General features: G+C 43.9%; 1 protein-coding gene across 4 annotated transcripts in view; it reads left to right on the top strand.

Annotated features, from left to right (window-relative positions):
• Positions 1-23,156, top strand: part of LOC119976163 (palmitoyltransferase ZDHHC5-B-like) — a 56,534-nt gene that overhangs the window by 10,822 nt on the left and 22,556 nt on the right. For 3 of the 4 annotated variants that reach the window (XM_038816389.1, XM_038816390.1, XM_038816391.1), the window contains exons 2-5: positions 3,799-3,920; positions 12,913-13,058; positions 17,018-17,190; positions 20,861-20,963. In XM_038816389.1, coding sequence (XP_038672317.1) covers positions 3,799-3,920; positions 12,913-13,058; positions 17,018-17,190; positions 20,861-20,963 — 544 coding nt within the window. Of the gene's footprint in view, positions 1-3,780; positions 3,921-12,912; positions 13,059-17,017; positions 17,191-20,860; positions 20,964-23,156 lie in introns of all 4 variants that reach the window. The other variant, XM_038816387.1, reaches the window with a different exon arrangement.

The following is a 23,156-nucleotide window of genomic DNA, read 5'->3' as shown; positions in this document are numbered from 1 at the left end:
TTTGTTTTTAAAAACCACTGGTCCATTTTCTGCTGTACCATACCTGTAGAGTGAGCCGTGTGCTCCCCATACCACAATCTATTAAAAGTTGTGGGTCAGGTGATCTCCATGATACACTTTGGGGTTCTCTAAACCCTGACCCATCACAATAGGGTCATGGGGCATTAGAATAACAATTAAATTGAGATATCTGATGTATAATATTAAATTGGTGAACCTCTGTTGTACTCCCTCTGTGGCAAGTCCTTAGATAAAGAGATTAAAACTGCACGATGCTCCAAATGAGGTCTCACAATGGTTCTGCATAACCTTGACTGGCAAAAGATTTTCCAAATGGGATCCAAGGGCCCATATATTAGTGCTTGGGAAATACCCTGAGGTCTTCCATCCAGACTGTTTTGTTTGGTCCCTTAAACTTTGTTAACGAAAGTTGAGGCAGAACAAAACTGGCTCAAAGGCCTTAGAATCATTAAATCAGTATGTTAGGCTGATTGGCCAGCACTAGTCGGTCCAGTGCTCAAACCAATAGGATAGTCAGGCTGTGTGGGGACTATAAGTTGATCCTCCCAGATCGCCACCTGTGCCCCGCAAAACTGGCCAATGGACACTCATTTATAAAGCTTGATATGCGCCATGCATACTTTCAGATAGAATTGGACCCTGCCTCATGAAAACATGTCAGTATAAACACCCATGGAGGTCTATACAAGAACACCAGAATACCCTTTAAAGTGTCGTCAGCCTGTCTCATTTTCCAGAGGGTAATGGAAAACACATTGTGATCTTTGCTGCCAGTCACAGTGTATCTAGACAACGTGTTAGTCACAGGGTGACTGAACAGGAACATTCAAGTAATTTGGACGAGGTCCTCCATCGTTTCTCAGAGACGGGTGTTTGCCTGAGGCGACAAAACTGCGTGTTCCACCCAAGGGAAGTAGGGTGCATCAGGGTTACCAAGTGGACCATGATGGGTTACACCCAGTTGTGGAGAAAGTATGGGCAATTCCGCAAACTCCTCCACCTGGAAACACCACGGAGTTGCGGTCTTTCTTGGAATTGGTGACCTAACAAAGAAAGTTCATCCCCGGCCTCACGGCAATGTTAGCCTCCTTACACCTCCTCTCAAAAAAGAACCAAGAATGGGCGTGGAAAAGACAACAGGAAGAAGCTTTCACACAGGTTTAAAAAATACAATTGATTTCCTCAGGCTTGTTAACACATTATGATGCCGCCAAACAACTAATAGCCATGTGTAACCCATCATAGAGCATTGCATTTTATTGCATTTTATCACACCGCATAGAAGATGGCAGGGAGAGGCTATCGCTTTCGCCTCCTGGACACTGGCTGTGGCTGAGGGTAATTATGTGCAAATTGAGAAAGAGGGTCTGGCAGTTGTCTTTGCCATGAAGAAATTCCATCAATGTGTGTATGGTCGATGGTTCACCATCATCACGGACCACAAGCCGCTGCTGGTCTTTTCATCAATTCCGCTCATCGCCACCACCAGGATATAGCATTGGGCCCCATGATTGCTCATTTGAGTATCGTCCAGGTACCTAGATTGCCAATGTAGATGTCTGTTATGGCATCCCGAATCCATGTTTATTGTAGAAGACGGCATCCTTTTGTGGGAGACAAACATAGTCGTTCCGGGTAAGGGCCAAGACCCAATTTTGAAGGACCTGCATAATGAACACCCAGGGGTGTCCGAAATGAAAATGCTCGCCCGCAGCTTTGTTTGATGGCCAGTCCTTGATGCAGGTAGAGAACGGGTGGCCCAGCAGTGCAGCGTTTGTTAGGAACAACAGAAGCTTTCACCAGCCCCGCATCCCTTCACGCATGGGAATGGCCAGGGTGCGGTTACACACTCACTTTGCCAGCCCCTTTGAAGGCTCAATGTTCTTACTCCTGCTAGATGCCCACTCTAAGTGATTGGGAAGTCCATAAAATGTCTTCCACCACCTCAAAGTGGAGAAATTGCACCTTTATTTCAGTAAGCACAGTACCCCAGAGGTTTAGTTACCGACAATAGTATGCCCTTCACCAGTGAGGGGTTCATGAAGGCGAATGGGATGCGACACATCCGTACACCCGTATCACCCGATTTCTAATAAGCACAGAAAGGGCAGTACAGACATGCAAATAATAGCTGAAAAAGCAGACTTCAGGGTCCATGTATACAATACTGGCCAGATTCTTTTTATGCTATAGGACCACTCCATATGCAGCATGGTAGCACAAGTGGCTAGCACTGTGGCTTCACAGTGCCAGGATCCCAGGTTTGATTCCCCGCTGGGTCATTGTCTGTGCGGAGTCTGCACGTTCTCCCCGTGTGTGCGTGGGTTTCCTTCGGGTGCTCTGGTTTCCTCCCAGTCCAAAGACATGCAGGTTAGATGGATTGGCCATGATATATTGCCCTTAATAACCACAAAGGTTAGGAGGGGTTATTCAGTTATGGGGATAGGATGGAAATGAGGGTTTAGGTGGGTCAGTGCAGACTTGATGGGCTGTATGGCCTCCTTCTGCACTGTATGTTCTATATTCTACGTCACAACCGGGGTAGCACCAGTTGAATTGCTAATGGGCCAAAGGCTTCAAACTAAATAAAAGCAGATTACTGCAGATGCTGGAATCTGAAACTAAAGAGAAAATGCTGGAAAATCTCAGCAAGTCTGGCAGCATCTGTAGGGAGAGAAAAAAGCTAACGTTTCAAGTCTTAGCCTTGACTTCCCTGATATTGGTGGGAAAATATGCCACAGCCAGGATCAGCAAGGGCATTGCTCAGTTAGACAAAACCACCCAGACTGTTTGTACCAGGTGATGCAGTCTATAGTCGCAACTTGGCAGATGGCGCCTAGTGGATCCCTGGAACAATCATCCGCCAGACTGGGTGAGTATCATCAAGTTCAGGCACAGGGACTCATCACCAAACTCTGGAGCCATCCTAATCCTTCTTCCCTCTCGATCACCTGGCTCCCTTCTGTCAGGGATCTATAGAGAGACAAAGAGAGTGATCAGTCTGATGCATCATTTCTCCCCGTATTTATTAGCTTTATGGTCCTTTAGTGAGAATAGTCAAAAATAAACAACGAATCTCATTGCCTCTGGCAATGTTTACAAATTATGTTATTCAGGAACAAAGTCTTCTTACATCAGGGGCCCCTTTGAATAAGTGACCATGACCTTCTCCGGGCCGCATCCTTCAGCCTGGTGCCCAGACATCCTCCCCTCAATGGCCCATTCGGTGAGTAGCCCGTCCTTCACTGACACTGTTGGCCGCCAACCCGCCTGGACATTGATAATTAGATGATTAGTGTGTTATCCACCATCCTGGGAAGGTGGGGAAAGCAGTCAGCAATCACCTACCTCCTTAGACCATTATTCAGCCCATTATTACCGGTTAGAATGTCTGGGACAAGGCAGCAAAGTCAAAAATTTGAGCCAGCCCTTTCAAGAATGAAATTAGGGAACACTTCTACCAGTGTTAGAAGTCCGAGGTATTAGGGATATGGGGTGGGTATTTGGAACACGGATCACCTATCATTTCACTGAATGGCAGAACAGGTATAAGGGACTAAGTGGCCTTTTCCTATTGTGGACAGACAGAATGAAAGAGAGAATTGTTATGCCTATGAGCAGTACCTTTAAAAGTCAGCTTTCTTTCAAAAAATGGCAACATAGTTCTAGAAACTTGTAAATCTGGGTTGTATCCATAGATACCATGTATACACTTACTGTCTTGTTAACTCCACATTATAACGTTTTTATTTCCTAAAGGTTGCCTCTGTTTTTCAGTTGTGCTTTCTTGGCTGTTAAAGTTTCCCTGGCAATCCCAATCGCGGCTGGAATCTTGTTCTTACTGTGTTTTACAAGTTTCATTATCACCAGCTTCATGGACCCTGGAATTCTGCAACAAGGTAAAGCAATTTAATTTCTCAAAGAAATGGACAAACCCGTCAAAACTTGCTCACTTGGAGTGAGATGCACTGACCATCCACTCAAACCTATTTTTATAAATCAGGCTACATAGAGTTTTTCAAGCACTATGGCAGTACCTTAGCAGCCAAAATGGCAGGATTTTTGCAGGCATGCACTTACAGCCAAAAATGCATTGCTCATTACTTTGATATAGTAAGAAGTCTTAAAACACCAGGTTAAAGTCCAACAGGTTTGTTTCAAACACTAGCTTTTGGAGTACTGCTCCTTCCTCAGGTGAAGGCAGTTATAGGCAGTAGTGTTGTGTTATAATAGTATCCTGGCAGCATTTAATGTCAAAGGTAATTAATTTATCATGATGAGGGCTATCTGCTACATGTGGAATGTAATAACTTTTTAAACCACCACATGTTCACCTCACTCAGCACAATGGGTCACAAACTGACAGCCCAGTTGGAAGCTAAATTTAAAGGGATCAGGCAATACTTATAGGTTAGCTGACAGCTCACTACTTCTAGCTACTACATCACTTTGAGGCATTTTTGGCTGCACTCCACCAGTGCTCAGATTTCACAGTGAGAGGCTTGGCTTTGCACTGCTCACAGTGCAGGCTCACAGCCAGTCAGCCTGCAAAATTAGATGGCTTGGTAGGGCTGCCTTTGGGTGGAAAACGCGATTTGGAGCACCAAAAAAGTTACCACTAAGCAGGACAAGATGCCAGAAGAAGGAGCAGGAGAAATGCACAATACGAGACAACATCCACAGAGGGTCTGCAGGCAGCATTTCTCCCACCTCATCTCCACTGACAAGCAATGTATGAGGTGTCTCCACTTTACCAAGGAATCTGTTACGGATCCATGTCAGCTGTGCAGCAAAGGACAGCACTGCTTGTGTGACTGTCAAGGTTACACTCAGTTTTTAGGTCACAGATTCCATTCAGATTCCAGTAGATGATATGAGCAATATCTCATAGTTCACTGTATATTAATGTCATTGTGGCTCTCCACACAAAGAAAAAAATTGCATCTCCACCCCTATTGGACATCCCTATTGGTAGAAAGATTGAAGATGAGTCGGCGTGTAGTTTTGTCCAGATGTCGGTGAAATGTGATACTGACTACGCGTCCGTTTGCTTGTTTGTGTACTTCCCCTATTAAAACCCCATGTTATGGGTCCGGACCAGAACCCCAATCTTTTGTTCGGATCCCGCATTAGAATCCGTAATTTGAAATTGGTAAAACGGTGAGAAAATGCCGCTGCACCACAGGAGTGATAACACTGACCAGCAGACGGCTTTTATAGTCAAACAAACTTTAATTTAAACACTCAATTAGAACAAAGAACAATACAGCACAGGAACAGGCCATTCGTCCCTCCAAATCTGCGCTGACCATGGTGCCTGTCTAAACTAAAACCGGCTGCACTTGCAGAGTCTGTATTCTTCCATTCCCACCCTATTCATATATTTGTCTATACGTCCCTCAAATGCCACTTTCGTACCTGTCCCCACCACCTCCCTAGGCAGCGTGTTCCATATATTTACCACCCTCTTTGTGAAAAACTTGTCTCACACATCTGTTCTAAACTTTCCCCAACATACTTTAAATCTATGTCCCCTAATACTTAACTCTCCTACCCTAGGAAAGTCTATCTGACTATCCACTCTGTTCACCCCACTCATTATCTTGTAGACCTCTATCAGGTCGCCTCTCAACTTCCATAGCTAATGCCCTCCATACCAGGCAACATCCTAGTAAACCGCTTCTGTACCCTCTCCAAAGCATCCACATCCTTCTGGTAGTGTGGCGACCAGAATTGTACACAATATTCCAAATTAGGCCTAACTAAGGTCCTGTACAGCTGCAACATGGCTTGCCCTTTTTATATATTCAATCCACTGACCGATGAAGGCCAACATACTGTAGGCCTCCTTGACCACCTTATCCACATGCGTTGCCACTTTCAGTGGTCGGTGGACATGAACGCACAGATCTCTCTACCATTTATTGTGTAATTCCTACATGTATTGGACCTTCCAAAGTGCATTACCTCACACTTGTAAACTCTACCTGCCATTTCTCTGCCCAAGACTCCAACCAGTTTATATCCTGCTGTATCCTCTGACAATCCTCTTCACTATACACAACTCCACCAATTTTTGTGTTGTCTGCCATCTTATTAATCAGTGTGTCGTCTGCGAACTTTACTAATCAGTGTGTCGTCTGCAAACTTACCAATCAATTAAGCACATTAACAACAAAGATATAGCTTTACAGTTAATAATTGCAACATTTTGATGTGCTTCCTGAATCCTGCCTCTACATTCCAATTAAGCAAACCACATTGCTTGAATATCTTTCATGGATAAAGCCAACAACAAAGGCTTCCACTTCCTTATTTGGTACAAGCCTTTTAGAGAGAGACTCCTTTCAGAGAAAACTGAACCCTGTCTGTCCAGCTTAGTGTTCCAGAAGCAATTGACAAACCTGGCCTCGTCCATTAATTATGCCGCATGCAATCCAAAAGCATAGCACATTCATGTTACAAAGGTTACATTACCCCTACAAAAGTCAATGATTCTCTCAGTTTGTAACTAGCTTAAAATGTACTTTGTGGTCCGTTAATCGTAATGTATATGTGTATTTGTTAAGCTAAGGGAGGAGTGAAAGAGTATGCTATCATAATCCAACTTTTCATATTTAATAAGTGTTTTATTTTCTTGTTGTTACAACTCAGTAATGGTGCTGTGATTCTGTTCCTCCATGTGTCATTTAAAAAAGTTAAAGTTATGGTCTTTTGAGCAAGGGTTCCATTCTGAGATCTTCCTGTCCAGTTATAACAGTAACTGAGATCATTAGATGGACGAGGAACAAGAAGATGAGGAAGGGCAGAATGATAGACAAGGACCAAGGGAGTCCCAATCTGCTCGAGCTAGAGCTCAGCTCACCAAGGCAACTAAGTCAAGTCTTCCACTCACCTTCAGACCTGATTATTCTCTCTTCCATCATTTCACACTTATTGGGCTCAGCCCCACTTCAACATAAATACAGATACCAGCCTGTGACCTGAAACCAAAACCTATTTATTAAATAAAGGATGTCATCATTTACAGCAAATATGACTATTTAACCTTCTGCATATCTTCACTGTCTGTCTTTCATGTTACTTTGCATAGCCTCGTGCTTCTACAAAGTGTTTTGCACTGGCTTGGTAGTTAGAAGATAGCTGAGATTTTAGTAAAGACACAGCATGTGGCCTTAGAGGGCAACTTCGAGCAGTTCTTGACTCAGGGGGCCCAGTTACAGACAGGATCATTTTGGCCTGGGTTTCATTTCTCTGGCCCAGCTGACATAAAGCACCAGCAAGGGCACTAGTGGTCACTTGCGGAGCAAGAATATTGTCATCTAGGGAGAGGACAGCAGCTTTCTCTCAAATGGAGCCAAGGCTCTTAGGGCAGTAAATAGTCACTTTGATCACTCATTTTTTTTAATTTTTTTTTTTAATTTTAGTGTACCCAATCATTTTTCCAATTAAGGGGCAATTTAGAGTGGCCAATCCACCTAGCTTGCACCTTTTTGGGTTGTGGGGGCGAAACCCACGCAAACACGGGGAGAATGTGCAAACTCCACACGGACAGTGACCCAGAGCCGGGATCGAACCTGGGACCTCGGCGCCGTGAGGCAGCAGTGCTACTCACTGCGCCACCGTGCTGCCCCCTTTGATCACTCATAATACCCTTTTCAAGAGTGATACCCAAAACCAAGGAGGCATTCAGCTTCCATGGCAACAGTTATGCTGCTGATGATGGGGATGATCAGCCGCTTTACAATGAAAAGAGTGGACTCCATGCTCTGCACAAATTCTTGTTCCAAGTGGGGGTGAAATCGTCCGCAACATTATGTGCAAACGCTCCAGCATGCTGCCAATGCACCAAGCATTTTCTGGTATTTGCACATTCGCCTACTTCAGTAGCCTGGCCTATTAATGTCTGTATCTGAGACACTGCAATAGAACTGGTGTGCAACCTTGCTGTCTGTAGTACAAAGGAGAACACATGGCCCATGTGTAGAGGCGAGTGTAGTGTTGGATATAGACGTGTGCAGAAGCAAGCATGGAAACCGTTCCTGGCTTGGACCTTGGCTGTACCGATGAATATACTTTCCAGTAGCTAATGAATATTTATTGTTGAACTACCTAAAACTACAAATACCTGAATAAGACTTTCTGAATTATGCCCATCATTTTCCTACATGGTGGCAGTGAATGGATCAACTGAAAACCTTGCAGAGACTGCAAAAGAAAATTAAAGCCCTGAAAAACAGAAGAAAAAAAAATATATATATATATTCTGGCCTAAAGAAATGCTCAGGGAAAATCGCCAAAGAAAGGCATGGAAGCTGAAGGCAGAAATGCAATTCCTCACTGCAGCAGAAGTCCAGCTTTGAGAGCCAGAGTATTCAGAGTCAGCAGACCTAGGAGGGGTGAGCTAAAAGTTAAATATTCTTGGAAAACACAACTCCTTAAAAATGTTAACTACGTCTTCGGGGAGTACACCGCACGTCATTGCGATGGCCTCAGGACGTGAGGTGAAGGCCCTCCCCAAATGCTCCGCCCCCGAGGTGCTTAGTTCCCAACAGCGCGGAGTGAGCTCGTTTTCTGAGTGTCAGAAATTGCCATCTAAATCTGAGAAAGCTGGAGCTGGATTCTCCGATTTTGAGGTTATGTCCAGAGAATGTCTCTAGTTCTACGATGAAAAAATCGGCACGGCTCCAGCACTGACTCTCTGACCGGCAAGGAGCTAACATCCATGCCACATAAAACGCACCTCCTTTACAAAATAAACAGCTGGAGCATTGCCGGGTCCATGACCGTGCGCGTGCACAGCGATGACCTGCAACGGTCGTGCCGAATAACATGGCTCCGGCCATGTGCGCACCCGACCTGCCAGAGAGTGCCCCCTGGACACTGCCTCGCCACCCCCCGACCATCCCCCCACCAGTTCCCCCAACCCTCGCCAAAGCTACTCTGGCCAGCGGTTCAGCTCCCCCCCGACTGTGGTAGCCCCGGACAGTCTGCAGCCCCCATGCTGGGTTCACGAAAACTGAGAGCACACCCCTGCACCGTTGGGACCTCAGCCCATCAGGGGGAGAGCATTGGGGGAGGGCATTCACCTAACGTCCTGAGGCCATCCCAACGGTGTGTGGTGTACAGCCCAATGACGCTGTTTTGGAGGGGGTGGAGCATCCTAAAAAGGGATTCTCCACCCGATCGCTGATTACAAAATCGGAGAATAGAGAATCCTGCCCCTGTTTCCTGAGTCAGTGCCTGAACAGGTGGCGGCTGAGCTCAACCCAAGCATTAAAAAAAATAATGAATTGAAAATTAATCTTGACTGAGTGGGCAGCTTTAAAAACCCAGCTAAACCCGGGATTCAACACTTCCCAGGCCCAAGAACATTGCAGTAAAGCGAGGAAAGCTTTACAGTCAATCCCGACAGTCATTGTTGATAAAAATGTCAATGTGGAGATCACAAATGCCATTACTGTGAGAGCCCACCAAAACTGGCAGTCGTGAGAAAACCCTTTGGGCAGAAGTATATGGGGGGACTATGTTGAATTTTCAGTAACCTCGTAAAAACTGAACATACAATTTAACAGAAATCGACTCTTCCAGACCAATTTCAACTCATTCAAGGTGCAGATAAATCGCAGAATTGGGGACTCTGGAGAAAGAGATTCCTTCGATACATGATTGCTTCAGGTCTGGATCAAAAGACAGAAGTTGAACAAGTTAACACACTACTTTATAATGTAGGCCTGATAGACAACAATATAATAACTAGACACATAATCAATGAACTACCTGCAAAATCTGATGACATTTCAAAATAATTTGACAGTAACAAAGGCCTTGACAGAGCTAAATTTAATGAATGTGCCCAGCAGCCAGGAAAACCTGTTGACTCCTTCATTGATTAGCTCTACAAAGTGGCTGACAGCTGTGATTATGATGACCTGAACTGTGACTTGATCAGGGATAGAGTAATTGTAGGAGTTGCGGATGGCATACTCTTAGACATGCATCAAGTGAAGGAAGATCTAATTCTTGAGAAGGCGATCCAGATCCGAGGGGAGAAAGCTAACTATGGTACAAAGTAAACTCCACTGCCAATTAGTGAAACAGCACAGAAACAGGGACGCTCCAAGCCATGGGAAGTAATACTCTAACTAACCAATAGAGTGACCATGCCAGCGCTGCATAGCAAAGCATCCCCACAAGTGTGATCAAGGTCCAACAACTTAATTCCAGTGCTTTCAATGTAACTGAATGGGACACTTCAGCAAAAATGTCAAAATACACAGAAGACCCCAAGAGAATTCCTGTGTTCAACATAGCATGCAAACATACTTCTTGAGTGAGGTCAAAGCATATGGGTTTTCTTTCTGGAAGCAGACATCTCGGTTAATGGCCATCTCACAAACTTTAAATTGGACAAGGGAACCAGTGTTATGGATCTATCAGACAAAATAACATGGCTCAGAAACCTTTGACAATGAACAACACACTATGGTCCTGGAGGCATCCGATTTCCAGTTATTGGCAGATTTCTGGAATGATTAACGTATGGCACAAAAGAAATCTTCAATCTGATGTGTGTCATCTGTAACCAGTCTTTTTCTCTTTTGAGCACAGATACCTGTGTAGCCCTAAAGCTCCTCAAAATGGTGGAAGATGTCAAGACAATCACTGTTGTAAATAATACAGAGCAGCAAATTCCCAAGAGCTCCAACTATAAAACTTTTCTTGACTGGGTCTTCAACTTTGAATTGTCTTCTCTCTTTGCAAAGCAGGGCCGGAATTCTCTATCATTGCGATTCACTTCTCCCGCTGGCAGCACATTCCCATGAGTTTCCCAGAGGTGTGGGATGATTTCAGTGGAAAATCCCATTGACAAGCTGGGAGTGTATAGAATCTCGCCACCAGCGAACAGCACAACACTAAGATGCATGTGGCTGGGGGAGCCAGAGAACCCAGCCCAGATTTCTCCAGCTTTGTTACATTGGTCAGACCAGCCAATCACTCAGTTGGCTACCTTGACATCTCAAGTAGATGAAAGGAGAGGAACCAGAAACGAGAAGTACTCGACCTCTGGCTCCAACACTAGTTGGCGAGACAACCCCGAAGAGCAGAGAGTAGACACTGAGCCAGCATGACAGTGCCACAAACAATGCTGGAACTGAGTAGTAGCCATCCATTGATGACAGTACACCGCACATTCAAATGTTCAGGTAAGCTTATTACCAAGTCACACCCTCACAACAGGAAGAACCGCATTCTATCCCAGCGTATGTCACGGCAAGCAGCACAAAAGAAGAGAAAACACATTCCAGATATGAGCCCCGGGGTTCGGCTGCCCCATAAAGAGCAGGACAAACCGACCGGCACCCATCATTACAATTGAGATATCAGCAAAGAGTGATCCAATGCCAAAGAATGGGAAAAGGGGATGAAAAGATACCTAGGAACCAGAATAATCCCAAGTCAACAAAGTTTACCTACAGCAATGGAGACTACCACTCCTCCAAGGCCTCCAGACCGCCTGAACCTATGAACTCAGAGACTTGAGGTGAGGGAGATGGGGTACTAGTATTGATGCAATACATGGAGTAAAATGGAATAACTTGAAAATACATTGGATAAAGGCTGGGAGGGGGGGGGGGGGGGGAGAGGTGTATTATAATGGTCTGGCACATAAAGAGTTGATGTCTGACTGAGCACAGTACCGGTCACACAGCGATGAAAGAAAACACACCACCTGCACCTAGGGGTCAGTATAATGATGGACATAGCTGTGCAGAAACAAGCATGGAGAAAGCCTCCAGCTTGGAACTTTATTATTCCTATGCATATAGTTTTTAGTAGTTCATAAATACTGTTGAACTACTTAAGACTTTGAATTTCTTAATAAGACCCACCAAACGACACCCAACTCCTTAAATACTCTTCAGCAAGTTGGCAGCTGTTGCGTACTGTCCCTCGGCTCAACTCCCAATAAAGTGCCCAGTGAGTTGCCATGTGTAGATTCTGCATCTAACCTAACCTTTAGATGCCTTACTGCATGCTGTTAATACCTCAGCTGGCAGTTATGAATGTTAGTTCAAGACACTGCATCTTCATTATCAATCTTGTCCTCTTCCTCCTCTGGCAATGGGCTTTTCATTCTGAAGAGTTGAAATGAGGTTTGGGTTACTTTGTGTTGCAAGGAATAGGGTAATGCACTATGTAAATGCAATTCTTTCATTCTTGACTTGAATGATTATGAACAAAAACTTGGGAGCATACTGTTTACTGTCGTGTGAATATGCCTTTCCACAGCTGGATAACTAGTTTTTGGTTTCCCTTTCGCCCTCCAATGGGGCGGCACGGTGACACAGAGGTTAGCACTGCTGTCTCCCAGTGTCAGGGACCCGGATTAAATTCTGTCCTTGGGTGGCTGTGTGGAATTCACACATTCTCCCTGAGTCTGTGTGGATTTCCTCTGGATGCTCCGGAATACTGTCACAGTCCAGTAGATGTACTGGTTAGGTGAATTGGCCATACTAACATGCCTCTTAGTGTCTAAGGATGGGCAGATTAGGTGGATTGGCTAAATTGGCCCCTAATGTTCAATGATGTGCAGGTTCGGTAAATAAGCCATGATCAATAGATGGGTATTGAGCAGGGGGAGTGGGCCTAGTTAGAGTTCTCTTTTGGAGGGTCGGTGCAAACACGATGGGCCAAATGGCCTCCTCTGCACTAGGGATCCTATGGACATCTCCAACCTGGTTCCAGACATGTGCATCAGCCTGTCCAAAGCTCACTGTGAGACCTTCATTGTATGCTAATCTAGTAAGTATGCACCTCCTGAGTAATTTTTGTTGTTTAAATTTCAAAACTGGTATAACTCAAATCATTTATTTGTTCTAATTGCAGGCTCACATATATCAATGCATGAGAGACTTGATCCCAAAGTTCTGAAGGTCAACGGCAAGATATTTCGTTTGAAATGGTGCAGAGTGTGTCAGTTCTACCGCCCACCCCGCTGCTCACATTGCAGACTCTGCAATGTATGTGTGGAGGTGAGCAGTTCTAAAGTAGACAGTCTACATGTGGCCAGATGTGTGAAACTGAACCACAGAAATTATTTTTAGTCTTTAAACTTTTCATTTTTGTTCTTTCTTCTGCTTCAGTCCTTGTTTCTCATTTCTGCATGCTTCGAAAAATGTATCTGTTTTTATTTACAAAACTAGCTGAAGTATGTTCATCGTATGAGACATGTGACCATGCATGTGATGAGTTTGCTTGATTAACTTTGTAGAAGAAACTGATTAAATAGATCCCCGGCAGAGGAGATTATTTCTGGACTCTCTGCATCGGTAATGGCAATGACAAGCCAAGCACATTTATTCATTCTAATATTCTTACAGATAATAGACCATTCTGCACATTAAACAATTATTGCACACACTATGTGAACTATGCACAATTGACGTTGTTAATATGCTGCTTAATGTTAATACAGTTGATGAGAGTGGGAATTTTGAAATGTCTGAGCTATTTAGCTGCTAAAACATGGGTGATTTTGGTAACTTGTTAGATAACCATTGTTGATTCCATTCCTGGTTGTATATGTGCACATGTGTAGATGTTAATCAGATGTGCAAATACAGTATAGACACATGTACATATTAACTATATGACATGCACCTCTCCTAAAGGTAATGTGACAACGTCCATTTTATTTTTAAAGTTTATCTACCTCACCAGGCAATAGATTTAGGGAATTAGATAGGTGGTCCATTTTACTGCTCAGCCATTTTAGTGTCCGTTTGGCTAAGACAAGGTGTAACATTGACAGTTAACAGGTAAACTAAGTAAAACACAATGAAAAAACGCATAGGGCAGGATGTAGCAGGCCCGTTCGCTGTGGGTACAAAACCCACTATGACAGCAAGAGCTCACAAGCGGGTCATAATGAGATTTGCACCGATGAGACCTCAGTTTGAGATCTTACCCACCCTCGCCGGTGACGTGATCAGATTCATGCCAAGAAAGGACGTTAACTTACTTTCCATGCATTATAATATATTAACATATACTTACTGTACTTGACACCATAACCTCCACCCACACCCTCTCCTCCCACCCAGTCAGCATGACGCACGCTGTCGCAAATCACTATTGGTTTTCAAAAACAAAAACCAGTTGTGATGACCAAGCCAGGGATGTGGAGATGAGTATAGCCCCTACGTGGTAAGGAACATGGCCGGACAGTGCCCTTGTTCCCTTATGTGTGGTGGAGGGAGGAGAGGTTGGAGCCCCGATTATGACGTGGTGATGGGGGGTAGGTGGAGAGGGGGGAAAGAGTGCCCCCCGATACTTCCGTGGTGGAGGTGGTCACCCTGAAGCTTGTGGGGGGATCCTCTGTGTCCATTGGGTGTTTGGAGAAACTTATTTTAAATGCAGATTGGGGCGTCGTTTAAAGATGGTGCCCAGATCTCTGTGGCACTGGCCTTGCTGGCTCTATCAGGCCCTGCCCCACCAGAGTAACAGTGCAAACCATAAACACAAATCTGGTCTGAAAACTCAGCTGTGTTTCTGGAGAGAAACACGCTGGTTTTCACTTGAACCTGACATTTTGCCACTTTTTGGTAAAGTTCCGCCCATAGGAACTATTGAGTGGTTCAACTGCGTAATCACCCTTGTAAGTTGTCTCCTGTCATACCAGTTGTTATGTTCTGGTGCTTAGCCGGTTGGAATCAATGCACTAAAGAATGTCTAGTTCTTAGACTAGTTAAAGTTTTATTCTTGAACAATTGCGTGGGTTAGATAACCATGAGAATATTATCAAAAACTACTCACTATAATAAATTAACTACAAGCTACTACAAACTGACTATCCACTACGAAGACCCTTTATCAACTCCCCGATGTAACCGTGTCACGTGTTCTCTCCTCTCTCCTGCCACCTGCCTGTTGGAGGTCTTGTCTATCACTATATACATGACAGTTTATGCATATCAACACATCAGTGTCACAGGTACTAATACAATAATAATCAGCTTTTCAACCCATAAGTTGGAATAAATGGAGGCTATCAGTGTTATAATTACAGTCAAGGTACTTGGATCTTTTCATCTGAACATGTCGATACATTGAAATATGTAAGATTTTAATATCAATGCTATAGCAACTTTTTGTGTGACACACTTTAAGTATTTTAGAGTGGACTTTTCTTTCCAATTTCAAAGAACAAAGAAAAGTACAGCACAGGAACAGGCCCTTTGGCCCTCCAAGCCCGTGCCGACCATGCTGCCCATCTAAACTAAAATCTTCTTCACTTTCTGGGTCTATATCCCTCTATTCCCATCCTATTCATATATCTGTCAAGATGCTCCTTAAATGTCACTATCATGCCTGCTTCCACCACTTCCTCCGGCAGCGAGTTCCAGGCACCCACTACCCTCTGTGTAAAAAAACTTGCCTCGGACATCTCCTCTAAACCTTTCCCCTCGCACCCTAAACCTATGCCCCCTAGTAATTGACCCCTCTACCCGTGTGTGTACACGCTACAAATTGTCACTTGAATCGCATCCCCTTAAGGCAGTTGATCATTACCGCTACAGGTCTATCTCTCCCTTATCTCATTATTATTTATGTGTAAATATTAACAGCGACTGTTGACAACTAAGAGTATTTGCTGAATCTGATTCTATCCTCACGTGATATCTGCACAGTGGTACCTCCAGCAAGGATAAGACATAAGATGTCGGAACAGAAATACGCCCATCATGTCTGCTCCGCCATTCAATGAGATCATGGCTGATCTGATATCATCCTCAAATCCATTTTTATGCCATAACTCTTGATTCCCTTACTTATTAAAAAATTTCCAATGCAGCCTTAAACATATATACTCATTTGCACATATAAGTATATTACATCTACTGGTTCCCCTTCATCCATCCTGTTATCACTTCAGTGAATTCAAATAAATTTGCCAGGCATGATTTTCCTTTCATGAAGCCACGCTGACTCTGCTTGATTATATTATTAATTTCCAATGCTCTGCTATTGCACCCTTTATAATGGATTCTAACAATTTCCCAATGACAGGAATTAAACTAACTGGCCTATAGTTACTTGTTTTTTTTGTCTGCCTCCTTTGTTTAATAAAGGGGTTACATTGGCAATTTTCCAATCCTCCGGGACTATTCCAGCCCATACCCCACCGCCATTTATTTATGATTATTTATTTTTGGAATGTTATTAGTGTCTTCCACCGTGAAGACGGATGCAAAGTATTTGTTTAACTCCTCTGCCATTTCCTGGTTCCGCATTATTATTTCCACAATCTCATTCTCGAAGGGTCCAATGTTCTATGTTCACTTTGCCTTCTCGCTTCCTTTTTATATATTTAAAGAAGCTCTTGCTGTCCGCTTTTATATTTCTTGCTTTCCCTTTTTTTTGGTCATCTTTTACTAGTTTTGAAAACTTTCCCTATCCTCTGGCTTAGTAGTAAACTTTGTCACATTTTATGTTTTTTTCTTTCAGCTTAATATGATCCTTCACTTCCTTGATTAATCATAGTTGATTTATCCCCTTCCTAGAATCCTTCTTCCTCACTAAGAACTATTTTCAGAAACATCTGCCATAGCTGATCAACCGTCTTTGCTGATAACTTCCTTTCCCAGTCCACTCCAGCCAACTCTTCCCTCATCCCTTTATAATTACCCTTATTTAAGTGTAGCACAGTTGTTTCTGACCCAAGTTTCTCACTCTCAAATTGAAAACTAAATTCCACCACGTTATGGTCACTCATCATTTTTCCCTCACTTAACCTGAAACCATTGACGCCCTTCTGTTGCCCCAGCCGCAGAGTTAAGTCATCTTAGATTAGGGATCATATCCATGGTCTTTCGGAATGGTTGAGCTGCCAACTGGATTATTGTCGACTGCCATCAGAGGAGTGTTCTTGTGGAGAGGATCTAAAGAATATAGAATATTAGTAGCTGAAAACTGCTTTCTCTTGTTGCAGGATTTTGACCACCATTGCAAGTGGGTGAATAACTGTATCGGGAGAAGGAATTACCGCTTTTTTTTCCTCTTTGTTTTCTTTCTTGTTCTTTACATGCTGACTATTTTGGGATCCTGCATCATGTACCTTATTCTCAACCACCAAGAGCCAATGACAGCGGAGAAGGGCACCACGTATCCTTTAATTCTCACTTGGAATAATAGACAGCATTTCTGGGACTGGAGTTCCCGAGCTGGGAAAATTTGTTAGTGGGTGGAGTGTAAAAGTAAGTTTCCATGGAATGTTCAAGCACAGTATCACCACTGGTGCAGGATCATCACGACTGAGGGAAGTTGTAAACTCTGAGACCAGGGTCCTGAACTTAAAGAAAGCTAACTTTGATGATATGAGAAGTGCATTGGCTATGATAAGCTGGCAAAGGATACTTAAGGGGTTGACGGCGGATAGGCATGGATGAACTTCAACAATTGTACATCCTTGTCTGGCACATGGCTATGACCGGGAAGGTGGCTCAACCAGGGCTAACAAGGGAAATCAGGGATAGTGTTAAAGCCAAAGAGGAGGCATATAAATTAGCCAGAAAAATCAGCAAGCCTGAGGACTGGGAGAAATTTAAAATTTAGCAGAGGAGGTCATAGGTTTAAAGAGGAAGAGGAAAATAGAATACGAGAGTAAGCTAGCATAAATCATAAAAACTGACTGAAAAAAGCTTCTATAGATATGTGAAGCGAAAAAGACTGGTGAAGACAAATGTAGGTCCCTTACAGTTAGAATCAGTTGAATTCATAATGGGCAACAAAGAGATGGCAGAGCAATTTATCATGAAAGATAGTTGATCAGCAATGGCAGATGTTTCTGAAACTAGTTCTTAGTGAGGAAGAGGGATTCTAGGAAGGGGATAAATTAACTATGATTAATCAAGGAAGTGAAGGATCATATTAAACTGAAAGAAAAAACATAAAATGTGGCAAAGATTACTAGCAATGTGGCAAAAATTACTAGCAGGAAATATAAAAGCGGACAGCAAGAGCTTCTTTAAATATATAAAAGGGAAGCGAGAAGGAAAAGTGAACATAGAACATAGGACCCTCAGAGAATGAGACTGTGGAAATAATAATGGGGAACCAGGAAATAGCAGAGGAGTTAAACAAATACTTTGCATCGGTCTTCACGGTGGAAAACACTAATAACATTCCAAAAATAAATAATCAAGGAGCAGAAGTTGGGGGCGGTGGCGGTGGGGTAAGGGCTGGAATAGTCCCAAAGGATTGAAAAACTGTCAATGTAACACCTTTATTAAACAAAGGAGGCAGACAAGAAAACAAGTAACTATCGGCCAGTTAGTTTAACTCCTGTCATTAGGAAAATGTTAGAATCCATTATAAAGGGTGCAATAGCAGAGCATTGGAAATGAATAATATAATCAAGCAGAGTCAGCATGGCTTCATGAAAGGAAAATCATGCCTGGCAAATTTATTTGAATTCACTGAGGTGATAATGAACAGGATGGATGAAGGGGAACCAGTAGATGTGATATACTTATATGTGCATATATGTATATATGTTAAAGGCTGAGTTGGAAATGTTTTTAATAAGTAAGGGAATCAAGAATTATGGGGATAAGGCATAAAAATGGATCAGCATGGCTTTATGATAGGAATATCATCCCAACTAATTACTTTGGATCTGTCTTCACTAAGGAGGACACAAATAACCTTCCGGAAATACTGCGGGGCCGAGGGTCGAGCATGAAGGCGGAACTGAAGGAAATCCTTATTAGTCAGGAAATTGTATTGGGGAAATTGATGGGAGTAAAACCTGATAAGTCCCCAGGGCCTGATGCTCTGCATCCCAGAGTACTTCTGGAAGTGGCCTTAGAAATAGTGGATGCATTTGGCGACCATTTTCCAGCATTCTATAGACTCTGGAAGAGTTCCAATGGATTGGAGAGTAGCTAATGTAACCCTACTTTTTAAAGAAGAAGGGAGAGAGAAAGCGGGGAATTATAGACCGGTTAGCCTGACATTGGTGGTAGGGAAAATGCTGGAGTCAATGATTAAGGATGAAATAACTGAGCATTTGGAAAGTGGGGACAGGATCAGTCCAAATCAGCATGGATTCACTAAAGGGAAATCATGCTTGACAAATCTTCTGGAATTTGTTGAGGATGTGACCAGTAGAGTGGACAAGAATAAACCAGTGGATGTTGTGTATCTGGACTTCCAAAAGGCTTTTGACAAGGCCCCACACAAGAGATTAGTGAGCAAAATTAAAGCTCATGTTTTGGGGGTAGTATATTGTCATGGATAGAGAGCTGGTTGGCAGGCAGGAAGCAGAGAGTGGGAATAAACGGGTCCATTTCTGAGTGGCAGGCAGTGACTAGTGGGATACCACAAGGTTCAGTGTTGGGACCCCAACTGTTCACAATACACATTAATGATTTGGATGAAGGAATTGCATGCAATATCTCCAAATTTTTAGACAAGACAAAGCTGGGTGGCAGTGTGTGCTGTGAGGAGGATGCAAGGGGGCTGCAGGATGACTTGGGCAGGCTGGCTGAGTGGGCAAATACTTGGCAAATGCAATATAATGTGAGTAAATGTGAAGTTACCCACTTTGGTGACAAAAACAGGAAGGCAGATTATTATCTGAATGGTGGCAGTTTAGGAAAAAGGGAAGGGCACAAGAGCTGGGTGTCATGGTGGAACAATCACTGAAGGTTGGCATGCAGGTACAGAAGGCAGTGAGGAAAGCTAATGGCATGCTGGCCTTCATAGCCAGAGGATTTGAGTATAGGAGTAGGGATGTCTTGCTGCAGTTATACAGGGCCTTGGTGAGGCCACACCTTGAGTATTGTGTACAGTTTTGGTCTCCTAGTTTGGGGAAGGACATTCGTGCTATTCAGGGTGTCCAGCGAAGGTTCTCCAGACTAATTCCCAGGATGGCAGGACTGACAAATGAAGAAAGACGGGATCGACTGGGCTTGTACTCACTGGAGTTTAGAAGAATGAGAGGGGATCTCATAGAAACATATAAAATCCTGATGGGACTGGACAGGCTGAATGCAGGAAGAAAGTTCCCGATGTTGGGGATTTCCAAAACTAGGGGTCACAGCCTAAAAATAAGGGGTAAACCATTGAGGACTGAGATGAGGAAGAACTTCTTCTTTCAGAGTGGAATGTGGAATTCTCTACCACAGGAAGCTGTTGGGGCCAGTTTGTTGGATATATTCAAGAGGGAGCTGGACGTGGCCCTTGCAGCTATAGGGATCAAGGAGTATGGAGAGAAAGCGGGAGAGGGATACTAAATTTGCATGATCAGCCATGATCATATTGAATGGTATGCAGGCTCGAAGGGCCGAAAGGCCTACTCCTGCGCCTATTTTCTATGTTTCTTGCTCTCCGCCCAGTCAGAACCAATGCGGGGAATGAGCCTGACATCAGATCAGTACATTTGCAAATTATCAGCAAAGCATAAGACTGGTGATGGAACTTACGACAGAAATTATCCATTTGTACTCTCATTGATCAAAAGGAAAATAAAAATCAGTATTTCTGCAATAGGTGGTCAATCCACAACACCTTTATTAACCCGGATGGAGGGTTTACAACCTACTGTGCACACCCATGTATGCACACCCTGTGTGTGGATACCTTTAAATTCTTAGTCTCAAACCAGTGAGAATAATATTGCCACATGCTGGGGGAATCATTTGGAATGTCACTTTATGGTTTACAACAGCCTTTAGACTCCTGTTGCCCGGTATTCCAATCTGTCAGCCTTATGTAATTCTAAATCCCATCCATGAGTTCTAAAAATAAGTTTTCCTTAATAATAACTCAGTTATGCTGTAATCGTTCCAATTGCTTTTTTCCTCTTTCCAGTGCTTTTCCTGTTTGGAGCTCATATTGAACTCATTGTGTTGGGAGAAACAATGTCTGAAGAGGTAAGATATAGAATCATAGAATCACGACTTCCGGTGACGGTGGGCGAGAGACAGCCGCACACTGGAGGGCTCCCGCTCGGGAATAGGAATTTCGGAGTTTTAACACCCGGTCCCGGGGGCAACGGAGGCTGAAAAGGCTGTAAGAAGGCACAGGGAGGAGAAATGTCCAAGTTTGGGAGAAAAACGGCCGTGAAAAAGGGGGTTAACGGAAGTCTGCTGGGAGTGTTGCTCTGTTTACTTACTATAAATATGGCGGTTAATAAGGTCGCCTTTCTTAATCCTAATTATAAGTATACTTTCAGAGTCGCCAGAAATCTCTCAATACCGCCACAAGGTTCAACCCGAATACCGATCAAAGAGCCAATACATCAGTTAGTTAGTTCAAAGTCAATACTACTTTATTTACACACAGTAAGATCTACTCATGCACAATAACACTACAGGCTAAACTATATCTATCACTAACACCTATACTTAACTTTGGGTGCCCACTTAAGTCAGAGGAACAATGGCCGTTGTTTGGATCTGAGGCTGTTGGATTTGAAGAAGTAACAGGAGAACAGCTAAGGTCGTCGATCTGGTAGCAAGTGTTGAACTTGAACTTACTTGCTTCTGGTGGTTCTGGTGGAAGGGTCTCTCCGCTTGAGAGCCAAATCCAAGAGACTGAAACTTTGTCGGGGGTTCCTTCTTATACTTGGAGGCTTTGTGCGCTTTTAGGCGGGCCTTAAACTTGGTCCCAATTAATTGGGCAGCTTCTTGATCATTGTCATTGATCTAAACCAATAAAGGGGTGGGTGCCTTGATGGCTGGGCGTGTCCTAGGAGGCCGTTGGCCTTGCTTTGTTTGTGTCTTCTGGTTGGGGTAGTGGCGCCGGACTATCTGGAACAGTATTGGCTACCTGAGCACTCGTTCTTTGTTTCCCGGAGATGGGACATCAATATGTAAATCGACTCAGAGTTTCGATTCCATCTGCAAACTGCCTTCCAAATATGCATTCAGGCTCTGTGCCTGCTTGTTGCTTAGTATAGTCCATATTTCCCTATAAGCTCTGCGAGTGTCCATTTTGTATACTGAAGGTGGCCATCCCAGATGGCTACAGGAGTGAAAAAGTCAGCACACGAACTTGTAAGGAAAACAGAGGCTGGAGCACCAGGGGAGGCCGCATCACTCACAGCAGAAGACATGACCAAGTGATGGCTGTGGAACTTGAAAAACAGTTCACGAAGCACATGGAAGTGATGAAGAAGGAGATGGGGGCGGTACTGAAATTGCTGGTGGAGGAGGCGATTTCCCGGTGACGGCGGTGGTATCAAACACAGCGGCGGAGGTGCGGGAGCAAGGTGAGACACTGAAGGAAGTGGAAGAGGCATTATCACAGCACAGTGATCAACTCACTGTGAGGAGGAGCTGCGGAGAGTGATAGAGACCAACAAGGGTCTGCAAACCAAAATGTAAGACCTGGAAAACAGATCCAGGCGACAGAATCTGAGGATTGTGGGGCTGCCCGAAGGGATGGAAGGCCCGAGGCCGACAGAGTATTTTGCCACGATGTTGACAAAGCTATGGGGGAGTTCATATCCCTCCAGATATGAACTGGATCGGGCTCATCGGTCGTGGAGGCCTGTACCAAAGGCGAGTGAGCCGCCAATGATAGTAACTCTGTGTTTCCGTAGGTATAGCGTGAAGGAGAAAGTCCTGTGCTGGGCAAAGCAGAAGCGGGTGGTACAGTGGGCTGGAGCTGGTATACGCATATACCAGGGCTTTACGGTGGAGCTGGCGAGGAGGCGGGCTGCCCTCAGCCAGGTGAAGAAGGCACTGTACGTCAGCAAGGTGCTGTGTGGCATAGTATATCCAGCTACATTGAGGGTGACCTACGAATCCAAGGACTTTTATTTTGGGATGGCGGAAGCAGCGGAAGAGTTTGTGAAGGCAGAAGGACTGTGGCAGAATTGAGAAATGGGTGTTGGTGTATGTACTAAAGTCGACACTATATTTTTGGACAAGGGAAGAGATGGGACTTTCATTTGCAATGATGGTTCTTTGGGGCTTGGGTGTGTGTGCGAGGGTTGTGATTTAAAGGGGATTTCTTGCTTTTCCTGGGACCCGGCAAGGGGGAAGAGACTGGTTTAATATTTGTATACAAAATGTTTCAATAGAGTTTATAAAATTATGAAGTGCTTTGATTGAATGATT

The sequence above is a fragment of the Scyliorhinus canicula genome, chromosome 13, assembly GCF_902713615.1.
Source record: "Scyliorhinus canicula chromosome 13, sScyCan1.1, whole genome shotgun sequence".
In the NCBI taxonomy this organism is placed as follows: domain Eukaryota; kingdom Metazoa; phylum Chordata; class Chondrichthyes; order Carcharhiniformes; family Scyliorhinidae; genus Scyliorhinus; species Scyliorhinus canicula.
The sequence above is the reverse complement of the archived record's forward strand: the minus strand, read 5'-3'. Positions and strand labels throughout refer to the sequence as shown.